The sequence below is a fragment of the Trachemys scripta genome, chromosome 4 (assembly GCF_013100865.1).
Source record: "Trachemys scripta elegans isolate TJP31775 chromosome 4, CAS_Tse_1.0, whole genome shotgun sequence".
Classification (NCBI taxonomy): Eukaryota; Metazoa; Chordata; order Testudines; family Emydidae; genus Trachemys; species Trachemys scripta.
In genome coordinates, this window is record NC_048301.1 from 32575766 (window position 1) to 32600268 (window position 24503).

At 41.1% G+C, this 24503-nt stretch overlaps 1 protein-coding gene across 7 annotated transcripts in view; it reads left to right on the forward strand.

The window, feature by feature from the left end:
• Positions 1-24503, forward strand: part of FOXN3 (forkhead box N3) — a 300577-nt gene that overhangs the window by 115001 nt on the left and 161073 nt on the right. For 2 of the 7 annotated variants that reach the window (XM_034768117.1, XM_034768122.1), the window contains exons 1-2: positions 6596-6788; positions 10445-11001. In XM_034768117.1, coding sequence (XP_034624008.1) covers positions 10459-11001 — 543 coding nt within the window. In that variant the 5' untranslated portion in view covers positions 6596-6788; positions 10445-10458. Of the gene's footprint in view, positions 1-6183; positions 6236-6595; positions 6789-9425; positions 9445-10444; positions 11002-24503 lie in introns of those variants that run through there. The other 5 variants (XM_034768119.1, XM_034768118.1, XM_034768120.1 and 2 more) reach the window with 4 other exon arrangements.

Consider the following 24503-nt stretch of genomic DNA (forward strand, 5'->3'; position numbering starts at 1 on the left):
GTTGCAGGTGTGTGTAAACTACAATGGCATCATAAACTTCTGTGCACCATTTTACAAAGGAACTTTTACATGAAACACTGTATTGTGTTGTTCTGATTATTCAAAATTAATTATACTGAGATTCATGGAACACCAAAACTAAAGAAACATATAACTTTGTTTCGTCTGATCACTGGCAAGATGTATGCCTCTTATAAAACTTTGCACTGATACTCATTTTCTCACAAATTCAGCTCTTTCTGTTGGGTTTCCACAATTGGTGTAATTGAGAACTTGAGGAATGTTTAAATGAGAGGATAAAACAGTTATGTAACTCTGATTATATGTATCACAGGGAATGGTCACAGTAGAGGTCTCCCATCAGTAAATAGGAGTGGTGTTGGTATCAGACTTGTGCAATATGTATCCATCATCATGAGAACCTCTATTATCCCCTCCTAATGTGTGCGTGTGGAGGTGGACTCCATTATATAGATGTGGGGAAAGGGAGGTTAGCATGTGACTCTAAATAGTCATTTGATGAACAAGAAGAGGAAATGCCCAGCATAAGTGGCGGTATGAAAGAAGGCAGAAATACAATGTGGGGAAGAAAAGAAACAAAAAAGGTCACTTGGGAGGAGCAGTTGCAGCAGGAAGTGTAAAAGAGGAAATAAGGGCAAAAGTGCATTGTGTTAACAATCTGTTTTTTTAAATAGTGCCCAAATGTGTGTAAGGTGCCATCAATAGACATAAGACAGGATCCCTGCCCCAAGGACATTACAAGCTAAGTTTAGACATGACACAACAAGAAGAGGAAACAAACCAGTGGGGAGGAAGAACGAGCAGGAAGAAAACGGTGAAGGCTAGTGCACAGCAGTATGGATCACAACCTTCTAATGAGACTGTAAAATAAAATAGATTGTAAACTCTTTGGGGCAGGAACCATGTTTGCTTCTGTGCTTGCAGCATGCCTAACACAAAAGGGCCCCAATTAGAACTGGGAGCTCTGGGTACAACTGCAGTACAAACCATAAATAATAATTCACAGGCATAATCAGCACATTTCTTTTAGACCTCTTGAAAGAACTGAGTCTTCAGGAAAGCTTTGTCTGAGGGGAAGGTAGCAGCCTGGGAGGATGGCTCTGGCAAGGTGCTCCATAAATAGGCGTTGACATGGAAAAAATAAATGGAGACAGTTGTGGGAGAAACAAACTGACAGTGGTGCAAGGCTTGATGCCCTGAGTGGACTGATCAGAGCAATGTGATCAGAGACTAGGTTAGACTGGGGTTGGGTAGGAACTTGAAGGTGATGACCAAAAGTTTGAACCTGATGCATTGTGGGATTTGGGCAGACAGTAGAAATATTCAGAGGGGTGGTGGAACATCAACAGACAAATGGACAGGGAAAATGTTCTCACCAGTGATGATGATGATGATGATGGAGGGAAGATCAGAGTCGGTGCTCTTTGCCATGCTTAGCTTGCAGGAGGTATCAGAGATTCCAGACTGGATGGAGGGTAAGGGAATGGGGTAGAGAGAGATTCCTGGAAATCCTCATTAAACAGAGAGACTTGAAACAGTGACTGGTATTTCTCAAAATTGAATTGAAAGTTAATACATTCTTGTATCGCTATCTATGGTGCAATAATAAATTACTGGAGATACTTCTAACAAATGTTTGACACCACATATACTCTGATCTTCCTGGACACACAACACTTCTCACCTGAAAATGTCAAAAGGCCTTTACAAAAGTATTATTATTGTTTATTTGTATTCTGATAGCATCTAGGAATGAACAAAGACTCCATTGTGCTAGGCACTGGACAAACAGAATAAAAGAGATTTCCTGCCCCAGAAAGCTTACAATCTTATTATCCCCCACTTACACATGGGGAAACTGAGCCACAGTGATTTCCCTAAGATTGCACAACATAAGAACATAAGAATGGCCCTCTGGGTCAGACCACATGTCCGTCTAGCCCAGTATCCTGTCTTTTGACAGTGGCCTGTGCCAGGTGCCCCAGAGAAAATGAACAGAACAGGTAATCATCAAGTGATCTATCCCGTTTCTCATTCCCAGCTTCTTGCAAACAGAGGCTAGGGACACCATTCCTGCCCATCCTGGCTAATAGCCATTGATGGACCTATCCTCCATGAATTTATCTAGTTCTTTTTTGAACCCTGTTATGGTCTTGGCCTTCACAACATTCTCTGGCAAGGAGTTCCACAGATTGACTGTGCATTGTGTGAAGAAATACTTTTTTATTTGTTTTAAACCTGCTGCCTATTAATTTCATTTGGTGACCCCTATTCTTGTGTTATGAGAAATAGTACATGATACTTCCTTATCTACTTTCTCTATACCAGTCATGATTTTATAGACCTCAATCATATCTCCCGTTAGCCGTCTCTTTCCAAGCTGAAAAATCCCCGTCTTATTTATCTCTCCTCAGACAGAAGCCGTTCCATACCCCTAATCATTTTTGTTGCCCTTTTCTGAACCTTTTCCAATTCCAATATATCTTTTTTGAGATGGGGTGACCACATCTGCACACAGTATTCAAGATGTGGGCGTACCATGGATTAATATAGAGGCAACGTGATATTTTCTGTCCTATTATCTATTCCTTCTTAATTATTTCCAGCATTCTGTTCGCTTTTTTAACTGCCGCTGCACATTGAGGCTATATCTACACTTCAGCTTATGTCAGCATAACTTACATCGTTCAGGGGAGTGAATAAACCACCCCCATGAGGGACATAAGTTACACCGACAAGTGCTCGTAGGGGTGCTTCTGGGGATAGTGGGGATGGCTGAGAGCCATTGAACCAAACTGTAAACCCTGTATATGACTGAAACCACTTTAAGTCAGGGGGTGTAGCAGCACACCCAGCACTTCTAGTTCCAGCACCTATGAACACTGGTCTGCATAGTGCTATGTTGGTGGGGGAGCTTCTCCCATTTACTTAGTTTCTGCCACTTGTGGAGGTGGTTTTATTATGCCAGTGGGAAAGTGCTCTCCTGTCAGCACAGCGCATCTTCACCGACATGCTGCAGCGGCGCTGCTGCAACACTGATCCTGTAGACATGGCCACAGTCGCTGACAGCAAGGACTGGAATATACATGTTTTCTGTCCCCCAGTCCTGTGCTCTAGCCAGTAGAGAATACTGCTTACCATACATGCATTTCAAACATTTTTGGGCTGATCCGCTGCTTGTTATCCTTATGGCTTACTGTGGCAGGACCTGTTTTCCCACAGAAAAGCTGTAACATTCTGGAATTGATCCTACTCCCATTGAGTCAATTGGAAATTTTACTACTGATTTGAAACAGAATAGAATTGAACTCTGTATCTGAACAGGATACATACATAGGTACTGAGATTTTAGATGCAATAGTCTTTATATCCCACAACAGTATCCCATGAGATTTTGCCCTTGACAGGTCTGAAACAATGCTCATTAACTGAATTCCACTTAGTTTTGTAAGACACTTGACTTTTGAAACAAATGGCAAACGTGGTGAATGTCTCCTCTTTGATGTTGATAAAGAGTCAGTTGTCTTACTTAAAGAACTTCTCCAAGTACTTAGAGTAAATTTCTGGGGGTGGGGTTATTTGGTAATTTAGTTTCTGTTTAAAACAAAATGGCCATGAGATAAGAATTGTGTAAGGTAATGGTCCACAGTGTGCTTCCATGATAGAAAGAAGTGTGATTGCAGGGTATTGTTAGGAGCAGGTAATAAAGATATTTTGTTGTCTAATGGGTATTGTTTCCATTCTTACATTCAGCTGCTGGTACATCTTTCAGAAAACATGCAAGAATGTGAAATATCAGTTCAGTAGACAGAGGGGAAAAACCTATCAGCAAGGGAAGATCTTAGCAAGACGTGACCAGAATTTATGTCAGTTCTCCAAATGGAAAAACAGTCACTTTTTTGCTGGTGTAACTGCATCTACACCAGTGCTTTTGCCAATATAAAAATCACATCTGTAACTAAGGTGACCAGATAGCAATTGTGAAAAATTGGGACAGCGGGTGGGGGTAATAGGTGCCTATGTAAGAAAAAGCTCCAGAAATCGTGACTATCCCTATAAAATCGAGACATCTGGTCACCCTACTTCTAACCAACATTGTATGGGCAAAAAAATCTAGTGTAGACCTGGCCTATGTTGAAGGGAAAATTTGGTGTAGCTATAAACTAAGTTGCAGATTTTGTTAATTCAGAATGGAAAACGCTTGATTTTTGGATTACCCTTAAAACTATTAATTATGCTAATTTTAAAGGTGGTTAATTGTATCAGGATTTTCTTTTCTTAACTCAGTTATGTGAATACAGTATTAGAGCAGGAAATGTTACCTAGTGCATAGAGTACTATGACTGTGAGTTGGGAGACCTGGTGTCTGTCTATTCCCTACTCTGCCACTAGTGTGACCTTGGGGAAGTCATGTCCCTCTCTGCCTCAGTTTCCCTATCTGTACATGGGGATAAATATACCAGCCTCCTTTTATAAAGTCTTTTGAGATCTGCGGATGAAAAGCACTACATAAAAGCTAGTAGTTTATAGGTGTAGGAATTTGGTGTAAAGAGGCCTGGGTTTTATATCTAGCTTTGCCACTGACTGAAGTGAAGTCAGTCTCTGTGCCTCAGTTTCCCCACTTGTATAATTCTGTTGACCCAGATTTGTGCAATATTTTGAGCTGTACAGATGAAAAATTTATAAAACTCCTAGCTGTTGGGATTTTACTGTTTTAAGAGACAGTGCTCTTGAACTCATGCAGAATGCAGCTGCACATTTAGAACCTATCTAGACTAACAAAAAAATGGGTGGGTGGGTGTTTTTTTTTTGTTTTGTTTTTTAAATTAGCTTAATTCAACTAGTTTAACTCAATTGGTGTTAAGTGGGTTTCTCAACTGAATTGACACCAATCCTGTTGAGATAGCTCAACTGGGTGGGAATGAAGTACCTTTTTTTCCTAGTCAAGGCCTCAAAACATGCTTCTCCAAGGAATAAATGGTTTCCCTTCTCCCTGATTGTGTTGATTTCTGGTTTGTTTTCTGTTGCAATTTAAAGCATTTGAGGACAGATCCCCAGGTGGAGCAAACTGTCAGACTTATAGCTCCATTTTTAAAGCTACAGAGCTTTAACTGTATTGGGCCCTGGATAATTTAGTACTTCTCTGTGAGTGGATACATACCTCAGCAGTTGGGATTTGCTAAACTAAATCCCTTGAGCTAAGAGCTCCCTGGTATAAATTGTAAGGATGCTGGTGGGGATATTTTCCACTGTCCTACACCTGTACTATAATTTACCCCTGTGCATAGTGGGTGTAAAAGCACTACCCTATCATTTGACGTCCATTTTGCATGGGGCTATGACTACACAAAATGCAAGGGTTAGTGTTTTCAGTGTTGGGTAGTTTGCTTCCCCTGCTTTGTTTTTTCTAACCTTCAATTTGTTGACCTTCAGACTTGTCTGCTCTCCCAGTCTCTTCTGGGCTGAGGGATGGGTACATCCGGTTGCCACAGCTTTAATTTGGGTGCATTTGGTTGTGTCTTGCTTTTGAATATTGGAGCCTAATAATCTTGTACTGGAGGGGTGCATTCCTATAAATAGAAACATCACTACTACCAGGATATCCCTTGCCAGGGGGGGACCAGTATCCACTGTTAGGGGAGAGTGTGAATAAAGAGGTATCTTTGATTGTGTCCCCCAAAGGAGCAATGCTCGATTGCTGGGACTCTGAAGGAGTGAATTCCAGAGCCCCAAACTAGCTCTTCCCCCGTGCTGCTCTCGAGAACAACTTTGAGGCCTGGGGCTGCTCTAACATCCCGATCAACCTTAATCTTTTATTTTTTTAAAGTCTGAGACTTTTTAAATGCTCACCCTGTTGTGAGACAGCGTTTTCATTGAGACGATTACAGTCTCCCTCCTGATGTTTTCAGATCTAACACCGCTCTGCACCGCCGCAGTTTCAGAGCGTAGTGCAAACATTGGCTCAGCAATGTTTCTAATCACACACGCACTAACAACTCGGATAAGGCCGAGTTGGAGACAGGCCCCGAGTAGTTAGAAACTCTGAGATGCCTTTCAGACCATCCAAACTAGGAGCGAGGGAGGGGTGACGGCGAGCCCCCAGGAGAGAGGAAATGTCTGTGTAACTCGCAGGAGGGAAGAGAGAGTCTGGGGAAGTGGCGGAGAAGCAACTGAAGGAGCCGGAGGAGGAGGGAAGGCAGCTGGTGAATTTCCTGTGAGCGATCAGAACGTGGAGCAGGGGGGAGCCGGATTTGCTGGGGCAGCTGCCGTGCTGGGGGTGTGGGCGGGCAGGAAGGGTGTTTTCATCCCTCCCCCCTCCCCCCGTCTGCAATTGGGATCTCCGTGTGTGCAACGCGAGCGAACACCCTCCCCCACCCCCTTGGCCCTCCCCTCCCTTCCGTGGCTGCTCTGGTGCTGGCCCAGCCCACGTTTTCTCTTTCTCCCTCCCTCCCTGGTCATGTGTCGCCTTTTTTTGTTTGCTTGCAGTGGAAACAATTTATCGCTCTTCTGCTAGCGCCGACCCAAATCGCTGCCCATCAGGAGTAAAGGGGAGGGGGGGAGGGAAGGCTGAAAGTGGGGGGGCGGGAAGGTAAAACTGCAGGAGGGTCCCATGCTACTGTATTTCCTCTTGTGCCCTGGGACCCCTTTCCCCTTCTGCACATTGTTGGCTCAGTCTAAAGGAGGAGACGATGCCTTGTTCAATCAGATGAAAGTTTGCATAATAACCATGAAAGGACAGCGGTAAAATCTAACCTCTCTCAAGCCAGGTAAGTTGTTGTTTGTTATTTTTGACGATTGCATAAGGCACTGCATCGGAAGCTCAGTGTGGCGAGAGGGAAATCGCAGATCCTTTTTCTGCAAATTTGATCAGCTCTTTTCATTAATTACAAACGTGCTGATCGGCTTTCGGAATTGTAGATCGTGTCTGTGCTTCTAGTTAAACCAAAGAAGGGAGTAAGTTGATCGAAGAGTTCTGTGTATGCCCTAAATGTGTGTTGTTGTTTTAGTTGCTACCTTGATTTCCTAAGACACTTAATGAACAGAGTTCGCATTGTCTTTAAACTAAAAAGCCATCGTAGGCAACAGTCTGACTCTCCAGCTCTTAAATCTTGCTGTCTATTTACCAATTGGTGGGGGGAGACTCTTTTAGCAAAGACCTAATTTAAAAAAAAATCCATTCGCTGTTTGGCGGTAGAAAGAGATGGTCAGAATAATAGATCAGAACGCTGGGACCATAACTCCTTAGGCTTCTGAGGTATATTGATAAGTTGCTTTTATGGCATGATCCAGTAAGGCCAATAAAAGGTTTATGACATCTCACCAGCATTGAAGGTATGTTTGCTGCAACTGCAAATGGCACGGGCACTGTGTAGGAATAAGAGCAGTTTTCCAGTTTCCTAGCAACACCATTGATTGACTCGAATCCCAGCCAGTCACGGCGTGCCTTTTCCCCTTCAAATGTTTTTGACAAGTACAGGACGAGTGTTGCAATGTGCCTGTTTCAAAGTGCAGCAGAACCAGTCTCTGGCTGCCTTTCATCCTCCTGCTTTATTTTTCCTTTGTCAACTCATTTTTTTTTTCTTTAAAGATACACATCTGTTCAGGCCTCAACTATATCTCTAGTAGTTATTCTGGAGAACGTATTAATAGCGGGTGGGTAGTGACCTTCCCCTCCCCCCGCTTTCTTTTTCCTCTCAACCATTTCTGTTCCTCTGTGACGGGAAACGAAAGAGAGTGTAACTCATACCAAACAGAAAAGTTGGTAAAGGAGTTCACCAGCGAATAACTATTTACATATCTGGTGGAGCGACCTCATTGGCAGCAGATTAAAAATGTTTGCTTAACTGCAGACTCTCATGTGATCATGCATTTCTTTGTCTAAATATGGAGAGAGAAAAAAATGCAATTTGGCATACAGTTACAGTCAAATACTGGAAAACTCAGTTGTGGTTTTTGAAAAAAAATGTTGCAAACCAAAGTTTAGGGGACAGCAAGCCAATATATCATGTATACGATGGCGTTGTTTTTTCTTTAGTGTGCTTGAGGGCCTAAATTGCAAGGTGCTGAGCATCTTCAACTCCTGCTGAACTCCAATTGGATTTGAGAATTCTGAGAACCCGGCAAGGGCAATGACCTTACTTAGTTGCAAAGGTGAAAGAATCAGACTGACTTGAAACTTATTGTCTCTTTGCCTTCCTCATATGAATTCACTCATGGAAAAGTGTTCTGTAGTTTGATAACTTCTGTAATTTTTTTTGGGGGGGGGGGCTTCCTATGGACTTTAGTCAGACTATTTCCCGTAGTTCTATTAATAATAATAATAATTAATAATAAAAAAGACCTGTAGGGAAGTTATCACTAATCTAGGACTTTTTTCATAAATGTGAAAAAAAAAAATTAAGTTACCCTAAAGAAAGTTTTTTTTTTTTTTTTTTTTTTTTTTTTTGGTGGTTCCTGCAATCTTTTTTTAAAAAATCAGTGACTGAGTATAGCAACTAGTGTGTAAGTCCTTAGTCTTTAAGCAGAAGTCACCATTGAAATCAGTGAAGAGTTCTGTCTAAAAATGGATGGCATGATATGGCCCTTTGGGAGGATACTGGCAAATAAGCAAATTAGACAGAAAGAGAGCAGCATGTTGTCATAGCAACAGTGCAATTAAATTACTTTACTGTCAGCCATGATATAATTTTCCTGTTTAGGAGCTCATGGGGCATAACTTCTGTTAGGAGCCAAAGTTGAGTTTGCATCATAGGCGAACAGTGCACAGTGCCCTGATTTTGGAGTAAACTGTAAAACTCGTATTTATATTCCAGACATTCAGATTCTCTTTAGAAATCTAGGAAGTAGTGTCTATGTAGGCTCAGCCTCTCTGTCCACAGGTCTATATCAATATATTTTCCTCCTCCAGATAGCTTCTGTCTCAGACTAATTACTTTTGTTCTGCTTTTTGTAATGGTTTTACTGTATATTAACTTATTTCTATGTGTGGTAGTGCCAGATAGTGGGTTTTTTTTTTTTTTCAATTTATCTTTGCATAAGCATGTTCTCTTTATCACTACTGTGAAAAGAATTGCAGTAGGGGCACTCTTTCCCCTCTTTTATATCCCATGAATTCTGTCCTTCATTCGTCCCCTTCCCCAGAATGTTGGCCTTGGCTTCCCCCACCTTATCCCCTTCAGCCTTTTTCTGTAGGTAAGGTGTTTCAGCCCCTGTGTAATTCTGTCTGCCAATTGCTATAATTTCTCTTTTACTACTACAGCGAGTCTGTGATTCTACGACCAGTATGCCAAATGTGTTCTTGCTAGACAGAGGAATTATAGTGCTTAATATAGTTAGTCTACAATATATTCTACACTTTTGTTTCCATGCAGGCATCCTTTTCCGCTTGTTAAGTACTTGTGCAGAAAGCTCAATAAGTTAGCGGTGGGTGTAAAATTCTATCTTTTTTTAATCTGCTTAGTATTTTGTTTATGAGAACTGAAGGCACATTTCTCCCCTTGCAGTGCCCCCCACCCCTCTTTTTTGTTTTGTTTTACTCCCACCTGTTTCTGTTGAATCACTCAGATTATTTATCTGGAAAAGCTTCTGATCTTTCCCAGTCCTTCTGAATATTATTGATCTCTCACTCCCTCTTAGCCCCCTAATGCAGTATTCTCCGCAAATGTTGTCACCATACTTCTTCTAGGTCACTTTTATAATTCTTAACATTTCCCATGGATTCTCATTTATGCCACATTTCAATTAAGTTTCAATGTATGTTCAAATCCCCTTTATTTACATGTACTTTGATGTGTCCTGTTTTTCTAGCACATGCCTCTGTATTTCTTGGCCCAATCCCAAATTGCAGGATCCCCTTCATGTCTGTTTAAAAAGTACTGCTCCTAGTTTTGAGCTCGATCATAATTGTGCTATAGTTAAATTTGACGTTTGCTTGCTTGTGCCGTCAGCCAGAGGAGGCAGAGTGACTTTAATCACAATGCTGTTGTGTTGTCTTCAAACAGCTGTACTTAATCTGAAGCAACTGGCCTTATGCACCCTGTTTTTTTTTTTTTTTTTTTTTTAAGTTTATGTACTTATTAAAAGCAGTATGAGTGGAGTATTCTATGATTTGATACATGTATTCATCATTAAAGGGATGTGTGTTTTGGATTTCCTATATGGAGTTTTGAGTACATGCAGAATTGAGGCATATCAGGATTATCGTATTATCCTATGGACTGAAATTTCATTCCTTTTCCTGACTGTAAATTATTTTACCTAAGTCTTGGATGTGTGTTTATGTGATCCTGTCATTTTTAATGTAGAACATAAAAGGCCAAATTATTGACTGGGGAAAAGCTGTCAAAATGTTATGTTATAGCTGTTTTACCAGCTAACTTTCTTTCTTTTCCCCCCCACCCCTGCTTTGGATTTACTCTACTAGGAGCTTCTGTCTAAATGGGTCCAGTCATGCCTCCCAGTAAGAAGCCAGAGGGCTCAGGAATTACTGTTTCCAGCGGACTGAGTCAGTGTTACCAAGATAGCGATTTATCAAAGGCACTTCATGAGGACGAGGACCTAGATTTCTCTTTGCCTGCCATCAGATTAGATAAAGGGGCCGTGGAGGATGAAGAACTAACTAACTTGAACTGGTTACATGAGAGCAAGAATTTGCTGAAAAGCTTTGGAGACTCAGTTTTAAGAAGTGTTAGCCCAGTTCAGGACATTGATGATGACACGCCTCCTTCTCCTGCTCAGTCGGACATGCCCTATGATGCCAAGCAGAACCCCAATTGCAAACCTCCTTATTCCTTTAGCTGCCTCATATTTATGGCCATTGAGGACTCGCCAACCAAACGCCTGCCTGTAAAGGATATATACAACTGGATCCTAGAACACTTTCCCTATTTTGCTAATGCTCCCACTGGATGGAAAAATTCCGTGAGACATAATCTGTCGTTGAATAAGTGTTTTAAGAAGGTGGACAAAGACAGAAGTCAGGTAAGATTCCAGCTATTCAGACATACCTGTTCGTAATGAAATTCATCTACTCATCTTAAAATGTATTCATTATAGTCAAATGCAGTTTACATTACTATCTCTGGTAATTTCAGTTCATTACATTCACAAAGCCAGCATTGCTCTAGGATGGTTCGTTCTGACTTTATTAAATTCATTGTCTAGACATCTGTAAGAAAGGACTCTTGGGTTTTTTTTTATTTTTCCAGCTGGTGTCTTCATGCGTAGTGGTTAAATATTGTTTTTAGTTATCATGCTGTGCTAATGGTTTCCAGCTATACAAGACGCATGTACTCATACTATAAATAGTGTGCAGTGCTGTTCTTGGCTTACACAAATGTGTAGTGAGAGGGGATGCCATGTGTAAGATTCCATCCCCTTTCCCTTCTCTGAGTTGCAATTTGAAGAAACTTTGTCACTTGTAAAAATTCAGAAGAAGTTCAGAGTTCTGGTAGGGAGCCATCTTCCTGTGCACTTAATCTCCTCTGAGAGGACATAAGTGTGGCAGCGGCCAAGGATAAAGGTGGTGACACAGGTGTTTGGGTCCCATCCTGTAACCACTGTGACCACCGGAAGTTAAATTATGCTCTTTTATGCCCATGAAGCCTCCTTGACCTCAGTGAGGTGGCATGGGTATAAGAAGCAGATTTTTAACACCCAGATCTTCACTATTGCTGTGTTTCTTGGTTTCACTGTTTGAATTTATTCAGTTGCATCTGAAGAAACAGGCTGTGAATGAGAGGAAGGGAAAATGAACAGTGTGTTGAGAGCATTACTATTTCCTGCAAAACTTTTAATTGCATACATCTGTCCATTAAGGGCAACAGTTGTCCAATTCCAAATGGCTACAGCCTCTTAAAGCAATAGGACTCATGAACCCTCAGCAGAGGAACTGCCATGGGAATTGGCAGGCTGCTATTTCTCCAATTTGCTCTCTAATTCTGACAGGTTGGTGAAATAAATGGCAGGTGAAATTACACAAATTTATAGAAAATATCTATATAGTGGACACACTCTTCGTTTTGAAAAATACCGATTTATTCAGCTTTGTATTTTTAATTTGGTTTAGCAGTTGCTCTTATTGCAACATATTTTGGCTGTTCCAAAGCTAGATTAGGTGAGATCTGACCCTGAATTCTGTGAAAATGAAACCGAAGCTGATGTAACTCTGAGGTGGAATAAATAATGTTCCAGGGAATGCATAGGTAGACACTAACAACTTTTTGATTAGATTTCCAAACTTTATTTGTGTGGGGTTTTTTTTTTTTTTTAAACTGAATCGTTACTTTTTAAACTGTGGATTCCTAGAATTCACCCTTTCAGCTAGTTTGGTCTCTGATGTGTTAATGCCACATTTTGATAAATTAGTTGTTGCTGTACATGAGCATGCATGAGATTAAAACTGGCCCTTAATTCATGAATTGGAGCTCATTTCACTTGATAAACTAGAGTCCTAATTTCCTATTTGGAAGTGAAAACGTAAGGCAGGGAAAATGCCATACCATTCCTTATCGTGGCCTGTGAATCACACTGCTGACCACAACAAGCTAACAAAATAGACTTAATAAAACAAAAAAATCTTGGAACGAGCTAGATGTGTGTTTAGCATTCCCATTTTCTTTTTGTTACACCTGTTTTCCTCTCTTTCAAAGTTGCCTATCTAGATTGCAGGTTCCCTGCTATGTGTGTATGTCAAGCGTCCAACAGTCTTTTGGGACCATAAGTAATACCACAAAATGATTTCCTCTATGGGAAAATAGAGAAACTGGGGGGTTCCTCTTGCACTATGCATGACTCTGGAAAATTGATCACCTACAATTGATGCTCATGATCACAGTGGTGGTACCATGCCAGCTGTTAAGGTGATGAGTATTTTAGAAATCCCAACTAAAATAAATAAGGAGACTAGGTTCTGATCTCTTCTTGAGAAAATGAGCTGTCAAAAATGTACATATATATGTCTATCTGCTTCCCAGTTCCTCATAACACTCACTTCTCCTGATGGTAACCAGCAGTAATATCGGTGAGATCTCCATTGTCCATTTAAAATGTACATTGAATTAGGTCACTTAAATACCTCCTGTGGTTCTCCCCTCTTCCCTAGGGCAAGAGTGCTGGCATTTTGAGACCTGCACGCATGGCACTCACTAGTTGCAACTGCTGATTCCGTTGCTTTGGCATCTAACTGTAGACTTGGGGGCTTTACCTGTTGCACATGTCTTACAGCAGGTAACTGGATAAATTGTGAAAAGACCCGTTCAAAAGGCAGAGTGTAAATACAGACTGAATCTTTGTTTTAGGATCACAAAACTCCCATTAATAGTATTATTGTTCAAGACGATACTTTAAGTTTGCAGTGAAACACTGTGTGCAAGTAGCTGGGTTTGTGTGTGTTTTACTTATTGCTTTTGTGTGGAAAAGTAGGTTAGCAAATGGCATGCCCTGAAATGTTAACGAGGCAGGTTCCAAAATGTGCCCAGTGTATTCAGTTTTTGTTTTGTTTTGTTTTTTTTAATCAGTTTTTGGAATTGCAGGCATTTGCTAATTGATGCGCGTTGATACACTGTGGGAAGCTAGATGATTTCTCTTTCAAAATATTTGTTTTTCTGAAAAAATACTGGTGAACAGTTAATTCTCCCTTGAATCCTTTCAGAATATTAGTTTGCTAACTCGTAGCCAGCCCAGTTTATATTCATGTGGCAGTCATTTGTGGCGTTGCAGGCAAGGACAAACAAAGTAAAAAAGGCATTTTCCCTTTTTTGTGCTGCATGCTCAGGGCTGACTGAAAACAGACTGTTCTGTATTTGTGATGACTGTAAAGGCTATAACCATTGTCTTGTGTCTAATTTAAGGTTAGGTTTTTTTAGCTGTCATGTTATTTAATATAGTGCCATTGGAATAAATTTTCTGCAGGCAAGTAGAAAAGACAAGATCTGTGCTGAGGCAGGTGTGATCTAGGTCCACAACAAAAGAGATGTGGGTAGAGTGTACAGAAGTGGAGGGTGGAAGGCAAGACAACAGTAAACAATAAGAATGGAAAACCATGTACGTGTATGATTTTTTTTATTTTACTCTCCTCCTTCCCCCTACACCTCCATCACTTCCCATGTCAAGATTACTAGGTCAGACCTTTATAACTTGCACATCCTCAGCAATGTTCCCTCTACTTTTTTACATCCATGTGTGGAATGAATTTTGTTATGTGCACCAATATGGAGGTCATGTGTGGCAGGGGTGGGGTTGAGGGGTTCAGAGTGTGGGAGGGGGCTCAGGGCTGGGGCAGAGGGTTTGGGCGCGGGGGCTGAGGACTCTGGCTGGGAATGTGGGCTCTGAGGTGGGGCGGGAATGAAGAGTTTGGGATTCAGGCTGCCCTGGGGCTGCGGTGGGGAGAGAGGACTCCCCCGCCTCAGCCCTCTCTCACTGCAGTAGCCCGGGGCTGGGAGAGAGGTGCCTCTTCCCCCCCATGCTGTGCGGCTACGCAGCTTAGAGGGAACTTAGATCCTCAGGCTGCTAGATTTGGGCTGGGAGCTTCATCTCTTTCCAAGTATAGAGCTCTGTGTTATCTAGACTGAGCTGTGACATGAATAGAACTGGTTAAAAATGTGTGTTTCTGGTGAATTTCACTAACTTTTTCCTGTTGCTTTGCACGTATGTAGTGGACAATAGGGAGACTTTGGAGCAGCTAAATTACCATGTTTAAGGCACAGGCTGCTTCTGTGGTCCCTTTATTGTGGAAGCTTGACCATTTTTTATATGGCACCTTGTGGACTGCAATACCTAGGCACAGTGAGAGGAATTTCAATCTGAATTTCATGACTCTTGCATGTAGGGCGACCTTCCGTGTACTTAATTGGGCATGGCGTCTTCGTGTGTGTGTGTGTGTGTGTTTTTATATATATATATATATATAATATATATATTGTGAGTGAGTGCTTGACTTTTGTATCCTGTGCTCTGTGCCACAGGAAAAAAGATCTACAAACTGCATCACTGCTTCTTTTTTCAAAGTTCTGATATTGTCACACTGATGTTTCTGACTGGTGGAAAAGAAACTTAGGGTGATACAGTACAAAGGTTTGTTCATATATTGCTATTACTGTATAATATCTTTGCACTAGTAATATGACATTGTCTTAACCAATAGACACTTTGTAGATCAATAAGAGCCACGTTTACTAGGTAATTTTTCTAGGATGGTGATTATCTGGGGTAGGCGAAGAGAGAAAACTCTAGTACTTTGTAGTACAAAACCTCTGATTTGAATTTAGCATTTAATAATATAGTAGTCTTCCAGCATATAGAAAATATCACATGATCCTAAGTATAGGAGTTCCCTGGCTTTGTACTTATTAAACCTATGAATTCAGTGATTCAGATTAACCTATTGCAAATGTTCAGATTTAAATACCCTGTAGTGTATGTCCCATTTAGTACAATCCGTTAGCCCATGACTTTTCCGACTTCCCTACCATCTGGTCCTTGGCTATAGAAAGGAATTTTTCTTGTATATGTGTCTCCATAGCAACGAGTTTGCAGTTGATATGGAAAGTAAGCAGTTGCCTTAGCAACAGAGTTACTGATGTGGCAGCTCCTCTGCTTTCATGGAAAGGGCTAAGCTAGTTCAGGCGCATTATGTAGGTTTGCTGTAATTATAGCTGCACCCACTAGTGCTGCTGTAGTTAAGGGTCTGCAACACTTTTTTGTTTGAACCCCTATTCGCCCCCCCCCCCAGACATTTATGTATTGAGCCTAGGTATTCACCCTTTGCTGAACCATAGCTGACAATATCTTAGCTACAGAGCATGTGGCTCATGTATGCTTTCCAGTTTCCAAAAAACAAGAACTTGCTTGGATCATTACTGTCTTATACGTAGGTGAAGGGAAAGGATGTCTATCATATTAGGAGATTTCTCTCCCCCCCCCCCCCCCCGCCCTTCTCCCCATCTTCTGTTGTAAATTGATGGGAGTTCCTTTCTAATCAAAGTGACATCTAGCAGCAACCAGTCATAAAACTTTAGTGCCATTCCTCTACTCCCTTCTGCTACTAAGACTTCTTCTACCAGGCTTTTTCTGCTTCCTTGAAGGCTCATCCTAGTAGCAGAGCACCTCTTTGTGACTTTCCTGGATTCTCCGTATTAGAATGGGGAAATACTTGCTGGTTGTTTTTTGTAGATAAGTGATTCTTTAATATACTTGGCTTTTCTCTGATCTGTTACTGTCCTGGCCTTTGACAGGTAAAATGTAAGACATTAGTTAGAATGGGAAGAAAGGGGCTGTCCACAGCAGACAAAGCCAAGACCATCAATCGTTTCCTTTTAGACTGCCACTCGTGTTGAGGGAGCTCATATTGGGGCCTGTGGACCAAGATGGGGATAACCTGGCCCATCACCCTGGTGTGATATGATGTTTATTCATTGAGGCTGATTGCTGATAATTGGGTCATGACGATCAGGCCAGGATCCCCCTTCACCTGGAATAGGTTCAGAGCTCTGAGAGTATCCACATACTCATTTGGCCATAAGGTGAACTGCTCCAGAGTTACCCTTGCCTAATGGATTTGGCTCCATTATAGTTGATGGCGAGGTTGCATGGACATGTACACTAACTCTTTATTTCCTGGTTTTCACAAGCTTGAGTTTTGCTGGATTTGACAATCTGGAAGGGCCCAATATACCGCAAGACAACCTTAACTCTGTTGACTAATGTCTGGTCTACACTGGTCAGTATAACTGTGCTGCTCAGGGATGTGACATAGCTACCACCTCTCTGGGAGGTGGAGTACCTACACTGCTGGAAGAACTCTCCCCTCAGCATAGGTAGCATCTTCACTAAGTGCTACAGTGGTGCAGCTGCAGCGCTGTGTGTGTAGACAAGCCCTAAGTTTTCAGAGTGTAGAGAGGTAAATAGTGGTGTCCCCCAGGAGTCTGTACTGGCACAAGTACTGTTCAACATATTCATAAATTATTAGGAAAAAGGGGCAAACAGTGAGGTGGCAAAATTTGCAGATGATACAAAACTACTCAAGATAGTTAAGTTCAAGCAGACTGCGAAGAGTTACAAAGGGATCTGACAAAACTGGGTGACTGGGCAACAAAATGGCAGATGAAATTAAATGTTGATAAATGGAAACTAATGCACACAGGAAAACATAATCCCAACTATACATATAAAATGATGAGGTCTAAATTAGCTGTTGCCACTCAAGAAAGAGATCTTGGAGTTATTGTGGCTAGTTCTCTGAAAATATCCACTCAATGTGCAGCATCAGTCAAAAAAGCTAACTGTTGAAAATCATTAGGAAAGGGATAGATAATAAGACGGAAAATATCACATTGCCTCTATATAAATCCATGATATGCCCACATCTTGAATACTGCATGCAGATCTGGTCACTCCATCTCAAAAAAGATATACTGGACTTGGAAAAGGTAAAGAAAAGGGCAGCCAAAATGATTAGGGGTATGGGACAGCTTCCATATGAGGAGAGATTAATAAGACTGGGACTTTTCAGCTTGAAAAAAAGATGATTAAGGGGGGATATGATAGACATCTATAAAATCATGACTGGTGTTGAGAAAGAATAAATAGCACTTCCTTATTTACTTTCTCATAACACAAGACTTAGAGGTCACCAAATGAAATTAATAGGTAGCAGGTTTAAAACAAACAAAAGGAAGTATTTCTTCATACAATGCACAGTCAACCTGCAGAACTCCTTGCCAGAGGATGTTGTGAAGGCGAAGACACGAACAAGTTTCAAAAGGGAACTAGATAAGTTCATGGAGGGTAGGTCCATCAATGGCGGGGGGAGGGAGAGGGGAGAAAGGAAGAGGAAGGGGCAGGGATGGTGTCCTTAGCTTCTGTTTGTCAGAAACTGTGAATGGGTGACACACAGAATGGATCACTTGATGATTACCTATTCTGTTCATTCCCTCTGAAGCACCTGGCATTGCCCATTGTCAGAAGACAGAATACTGGGCTAGATGGACGATTTGTCTGACCTAGCATGGCTGTTCTTATGTGGTTTGTTTTGTTTTGTTTTTGTTGGTAAACCTCTCACCTAATGAGAGTTTAGTGGGGATGCTGTAGATACATGTTCCCCATCAATCATTCTGAGCTATGAAATTCAGGGAGCTCACTGTGATTTGCACCAGAACAGCAAGAGGCTGTTTCCTTCTTCTCACTTTGGGAGCTCATGCAGAAAGGAGTCATGGCAGGAAGAGGGGAAGATTTTGTGGAGAAGTGATTCTTTAATATACATGGCTTTTCTCTGATCTGTTAATGTCCTGGCCTTTGACAGGTAAAATGCCACTAATAGGGGTAAGGCATTATTAGAATGGGAGGAAAGGGAGCCTGAATAGACTTAAACCAATCTGCATATGCACATTCACCACCAGTGACACTTTCTGCATTACTTGGGAAAGAATTTTTCATAGGGAGATCGTTGGCACTCTGCTGGGATTTATAATAGTCCTTTCTGCCCTATGATCGCCTTGTCTGACCAGAATAACTCAAGCCATAGAATTTTAGCAATTTCTGAATCGAGCCAATAACTTCTGGTTGAGCAAGAGCGTACCTTTTAGAGAGACTTTAAGTTTTAATTTTTAAAATACCAATTGATCGAGAATCCATCACATCTCTAGTTAAGTTGTTACAATTGTAATTATGTACTCTGTTGAATTCATGTTAAAAACTAGGCATACATTTTGTTGTTTGTTTGTTTGTTTCATTTTCAAGCCATTGGATCTTGTTATGCTTTAGTCTGCTAGATTAAAGAGTTCTTTACCATCGGAAATCTTCTTCCAGTGTAGGTACTTAGCCTATGATCAAATCACCTCTTAATCTTCTCTAGGATAAACTAAAAAGAGTGAATTCTTTAGGGCTAGTGTACACTGGCAATGCTAAAGCGCTGTCACGGCAGAGCGCCGGGAGAGAGCTCTCCCAGCACTCTTAAAAAACCCACCTCCATGAGGGGCGTAGCTACTAGCGCTGATGCACTGTCTACACAGTGCTGAAACTTGCAGCGCTCAGGGGTGTGTTCTTTCACACCCCTGAGTGAGAAAGTTGCAGTGCTGTAAATTGCCAGTGTAGACAAGCCCTTAGTCTCTTTGCTTTCATGTAGTTTTTTTCTAGACCTTAAATAATTTCTGTAGTGCATTTTTTTTAACCCTTTTCAACTTCCTTTTTGAAATATAATCACCAGAACTGGACACAGTGTTCAAACAATGCTCTAACTGATGCCTTAAGTAATACCAACTCCGTGTATAAAATAGGGAGTTAAGAATCTCTTCCACCCCCTCCAATTCATTGATTTCCAGTGGGGGGTTATCTAAGGTGGTAGAACACACTTTGTGATACAGGACTGTCTATGTTGTATCTTGTACAGCTCCAAACACATTGTCAGTATGTCACTAATAATAATGAAATGCTACCTCTGTCCATAGAGCTCTCTGAATTCTGTATGCAGGCCAACTGCATCCTGCGGCTCTTTCTTTAAGAGATCCAACAGACATGCCATGCAGTAACTTTCCAATTCTCTGGGGTTGGGAGCAAGCTGAGAGGAGTTTTATGAGTTGAAGTTGCTAGACAGGAAAGTGGGAACAAACTGCCCATATTTGTTGTGGTGATAGAAGCTGGCTACTTAGGTGAGGATGGGGAGGTGAGATGCTCTGTTGGCAACTAGACTTTAGGGCTGAGTTAAGGGACAAGAATAGCAGTTTAAATGTTTTGAGCCTTTTATTTACATTAACCAGACTTCTTTTGCCCACTGGAGAGTTGTGCCACTGTCTTCACTGGGAGCAGGATTGCACCCTTAGTGGTTCCTAAATGCTTAAACACATGCCCTAACTTTAAATGTGAGAAATTCCATTGACATCACTGAGACTACTTGCATGCTTAAAGTTAAGCATATACTTAATTAGTTTGGTGCACTGGGGGCCAATGAGATGTGCACTCAACATTTATAAGAACCAGTTTCTGTTGTGTGTTCTCCTTTTTTACTAAGTATCAGAGGGGTAGCCGTGTTAGTCTGTATCCACAAAAACAAGGAGGAGTCCAGTGGCACCTTAAAGACTAACACAAGGGTTCTCAAACTGGAGGTCAGGACCCCTTAGGGAGTTGTGAGGTTATTATGTGGGGGGTCGCGAGCTGTCAACCTCCACCCCAAAGCCCACTTTGCCTTCAGTATTTATAATGGTGTTAAATATATAAAAAAGTGTTTTTAATTTATAAGGGGTGTCGCACTCAAAGGCTTGCTATGTGAAAGGGGTCACCAGTACAAAAGTTTGAGAATCACTGGACTAATAGATTTGTTTGGACATAAGATTTTGTGGGTAAAAAAATCCACTTCTTCAGATGCAACCTTTTTTACTCAAAAAGAAGAACAGGAGTACTTGTGGCACCTTAGAGACTAACAAATTTATTAGAGCATAAGCTTTCGTGGACTACAGCCCACTTCTTCGGATGCTGTAGTCCATGAAAGCTTATGCTCTAATAAATTTGTTAGTCTCTAAGGTGCCACAAGTACTCCTGTTCTTCTTTTTGCGGATACAGACTAACACGGCTGTTACTCTTTTTTACTCAGTTTTAAAATATGGCAATAGGTTCCTTTTGTGCAAGGTCTTAATTGATAGCAGAGAAGGCGCTGTGCTGGTACACTTATAAAAGGATGTTCCTGAAGTGGCCTGTGAAATAAGAAGGGTGTCAATAAAATCAATTAACAAGCTTTTCTGTGAAACCTTCTTTATTTTCTCGTTCACCACCTCTCTCTCTCTTTCTCTTACTAATTCCTTGAGAGTTGTAATGAACAAAGTGCAGCTGTATTGTGTTTCAGTTGTAACAAATCTTTGGGGCTAATGCTCTGTTTTGAGCACAGCAGGCTGCACAAGCCATCAGGGTTGTCTGAGGGTTGAAGTATGTGCACAGAAAGACTTTTTAAGTGTCCATTAACAAATACTTAACTATGGTGAATTACAATGAACTCCCATAGAAGTATATAAGAGATGCCTTTGAGCAACAAAGCCTCACTACATTGAATACACCACCAATTCTTGATTGAACATTTAAAGATTACCCATGTTCCCTTGTCTCAGAAAACACCTTTCTGTTTTGTGTCCGACACTTGAATTCTTCAATGAAACATCAAGGAGTGCATTTTAATGAGAAAATATTTTATCCCTTAAATTTCTCCAGAAGCTGCCTCTCTCTTATTTTGTAGCCCCCAAAAGGAAACAAACATTATGTGTTGGCTGAAATGGAACAGTACAATTAAACTATTAGGCCTTGATTCCTTGCTGTGAAGATCTTTTGAAAAATGTTTAACAAGATCTGATTATGATTGAATAGACTAGCTGAAAGCTCTCTTCAGCCAGCCTACAAGTCAGTATTTTAATTTGCTGATGAACTTCAATTTCCTTCCTCCCACTATGTTTTTAGTAGGCAGTGAATTGATATGGTTTAGAGGGTGTAGCATGTACAAATATGGAATATTAATAAATAAGCATTTAATGAATTGTGGAGATGTCTTTCTCTGAGTTTCTAATCCAAGTTTTTCACAGACCTCTGTGATATCTGAAACGTACTAACATTCATGTGTCAATGGACTCATACATGCTACTTCTGTATATTGTTTTGAACCATCTTGTATATCACATCTGCATAATCAAATGTTGTTTAAAACCTTGTTAAAAGCCCCAGATAATGGATCAGGACCGATTTGTGGCTCAGTTTCAAATTTAGTCTTCCCTTTAGTCTGGCCTTCAAACAATCTTTGTAACTTTTCCAGCTTCATCATCAGAAGTAATCTCCCCACAGATCAGGACACGCCAACTCAAAATGGTACCAGACCCTGCCAGAGCAACAGATGCGAAACCTGCAGACATCTCTCTGCTGCTGCCATGATCAACAGCCCCCACAACATATCTTTCAAGATCCATGGTTCCTACACATTCCTATCGCAACCTATGGTGTACCTCATCCAGTGCACTAGATGCCCCAATAACAGCTATGTGGGTGAAACCAAACAATCACTACGCTCTCGAATGAACTCTCACAGGAAAATGATAAGACAAAAACATCCTATCACCTGTGGGTGAACACTTTTCACAAAGTGATCACTCTATATCTGACCTATCAGTCCTCATCCTCAAAGGAAACCTGCACTACACTTTCAAAAGAGGAGCGTAGGAGCTTAAATTCACAACATTTTGCTACAAGTACTCCTGTTCTTTTTGCGGATACAGGCTAACACGGCTGCTACTCTGAAACCTAACATTTTGCTAGACACTTAAAATCATGGACTGAACAGAGACACTGGATTTATGGCTTATTACAACCATCTGTAATTCACTAGTAACCCTCCCCCAGCTGATCTCCCCCCTCAGCCCTTTCCTTGGCTCCCTTTGACTGGAGGGTGTTAATTGGCCACTTCACCGTGAATGGTCCCTTGAAATATGTGATGATTACTTATGCTAAACAATCTGTTCCACCTTGTATTTAGCTATGACACTCTGAGGTCTTCTTGTCTACATTACAGACCTATATCCGTATAACTACATCACTCAGGGGTGTGAAAAATCTACAGCCAGGAGAGCTTCCTCCATCGTCATAGCTACTGCCTTTCGGGGAGGTGGATTAATTACACGGACTGAAGAGTGTAGAGTGTCTTCATTAAAGCGCTACAGTGATGCTGATGCGGCATTTTAAGTGTAGACTTGCCAGTGTAAGTTCTCTCTGTAAGCTCGAAAGCTTGCCTCACTCACCAACAGAAGTTGGTAGAATAAAAGATATTACCTCACCCACCTTTGCTCTCTATGTTGCTCAATAGTGACATAGCCATTATTAGAAATAGTTGATTTCTTTCCTTTCAAAGTTGGGCGGAACAGTTCTTGATCCGTTCATCATGCAAACTACCTAAAGAAGTTAATATTGCAAACAGGTGTTGGGACACATTCAGTCCTGATATCAGAGGGGTAGCCATGTTAATCTGTATCCACAAAAACAACAAGGAGTCTGGTGGCACCTTAAAGACTAACAGATTTATTTGGGCATAAGCTTTTGTGGGTAAAAAACCCACTTCTTCAGATGCATGGAGTCATCTGAAGAAGTCGTTTTTTTACCCACGAAAGCTTATGCCCAAATAAATCTGTTAGTCTTTAAGGTGCCACCAGATTCAGTCCTGATATAAGTGAATACAGCCCTGCTGAAGTCCATGTGCCTGGTTATATTGCAGGTTTGAATTTCACTCAGTATACAGAGAGAGCTTAAATTTTTTCTTGTCAAGGCTTTTCTTCAGTAAGGATCCGCTCTGATTAATACATGATTTCTAATACACTATCTAGAATTTTATTCTAAAGCAGTGGTTCTCAGACTTTTGTACTGGTGACCCCTTTCACATACCAAGCCACTGAGTGCGACTCCCTCCCCTTATAAATGAAAAACACTTTTAAATATATTTAACACCATTATAAATGCTGGAGGCAAAGTGGGGTTTGTGGTGTAGGCTGACAGCTCGCGACCCCCCCCCCCATGTAATAACCTCATGACCACCTGAAGGATCCCAACCCCCAGTTTGAGAACCCCTGTTCTAAAGTGTCTTCTGTAGTCTCAGAGAGAACCTATGAGGATTGATGGGTGTGTCCCTTCCTTTACGTAGAAAGTGGCAGTAGCCAGGCTTAGCAGACTTTCCTGGCATTTGAATGAAACATTAATTTGCTGTGTGGTGATCCTGATTTAACTGAGCTCAGTTGAAAACTGAGGTGAAACTTCACCCCCGTCCCCACAAACCCACCTCCTTACTTTAACATCTCAATGTGAAGTGTTGGCTTGCAGTCTAAAATCTTCATAGTTATGGTGGGCATTCAGTCTTCTCAATGCTTTTCCCGTTTTCCCTCTCTATTGTTCTCCCTAATACACTCTCTGCCTTACATGAATTCTGCCACAACAATAAATATTCCTGTATGCCTTCTTTAATTATAGAAGCAAAGGCCACTACTAAATGAATCAAATGCTCTTCTTGCTGAGTTGTAGTAATATAGCAGACCATTACTGTGGTTACCTGTTCGAACAATTGTCTGGAATCTAATCAGATTTATTGAAAACTAATCAGAGAGGAAACAATCATCTGACTAAGGTTTGGTTTTGATTTTTTTTTCTTTGATGGCATTTGCTCCCCAAATAAAACCTTTCCCACTCAGTAGCTTGCAAAAAGGGCCCCGAGATGAGGTTGGTTTTTGTTTAGATCTGTGTCTGAGCGCTATATTTATTCATTGAATTATTTGGAGGAAAGGTACAGAAATTCATAGATTCCAAAGCCAGAAGAGACCATTGTGATCATGTAGTTTGACCTCCTATATAATATAGGACATAGGACTCCTCCAAAATAATTCCTCAAGTGATGGAAAGGAACATTATACCAAGTCATTATTAAACTGTTAAATAGTGTGGAGCCAAGAACCAGTCCCTGCAGGACCCCACTAAAAAAAACA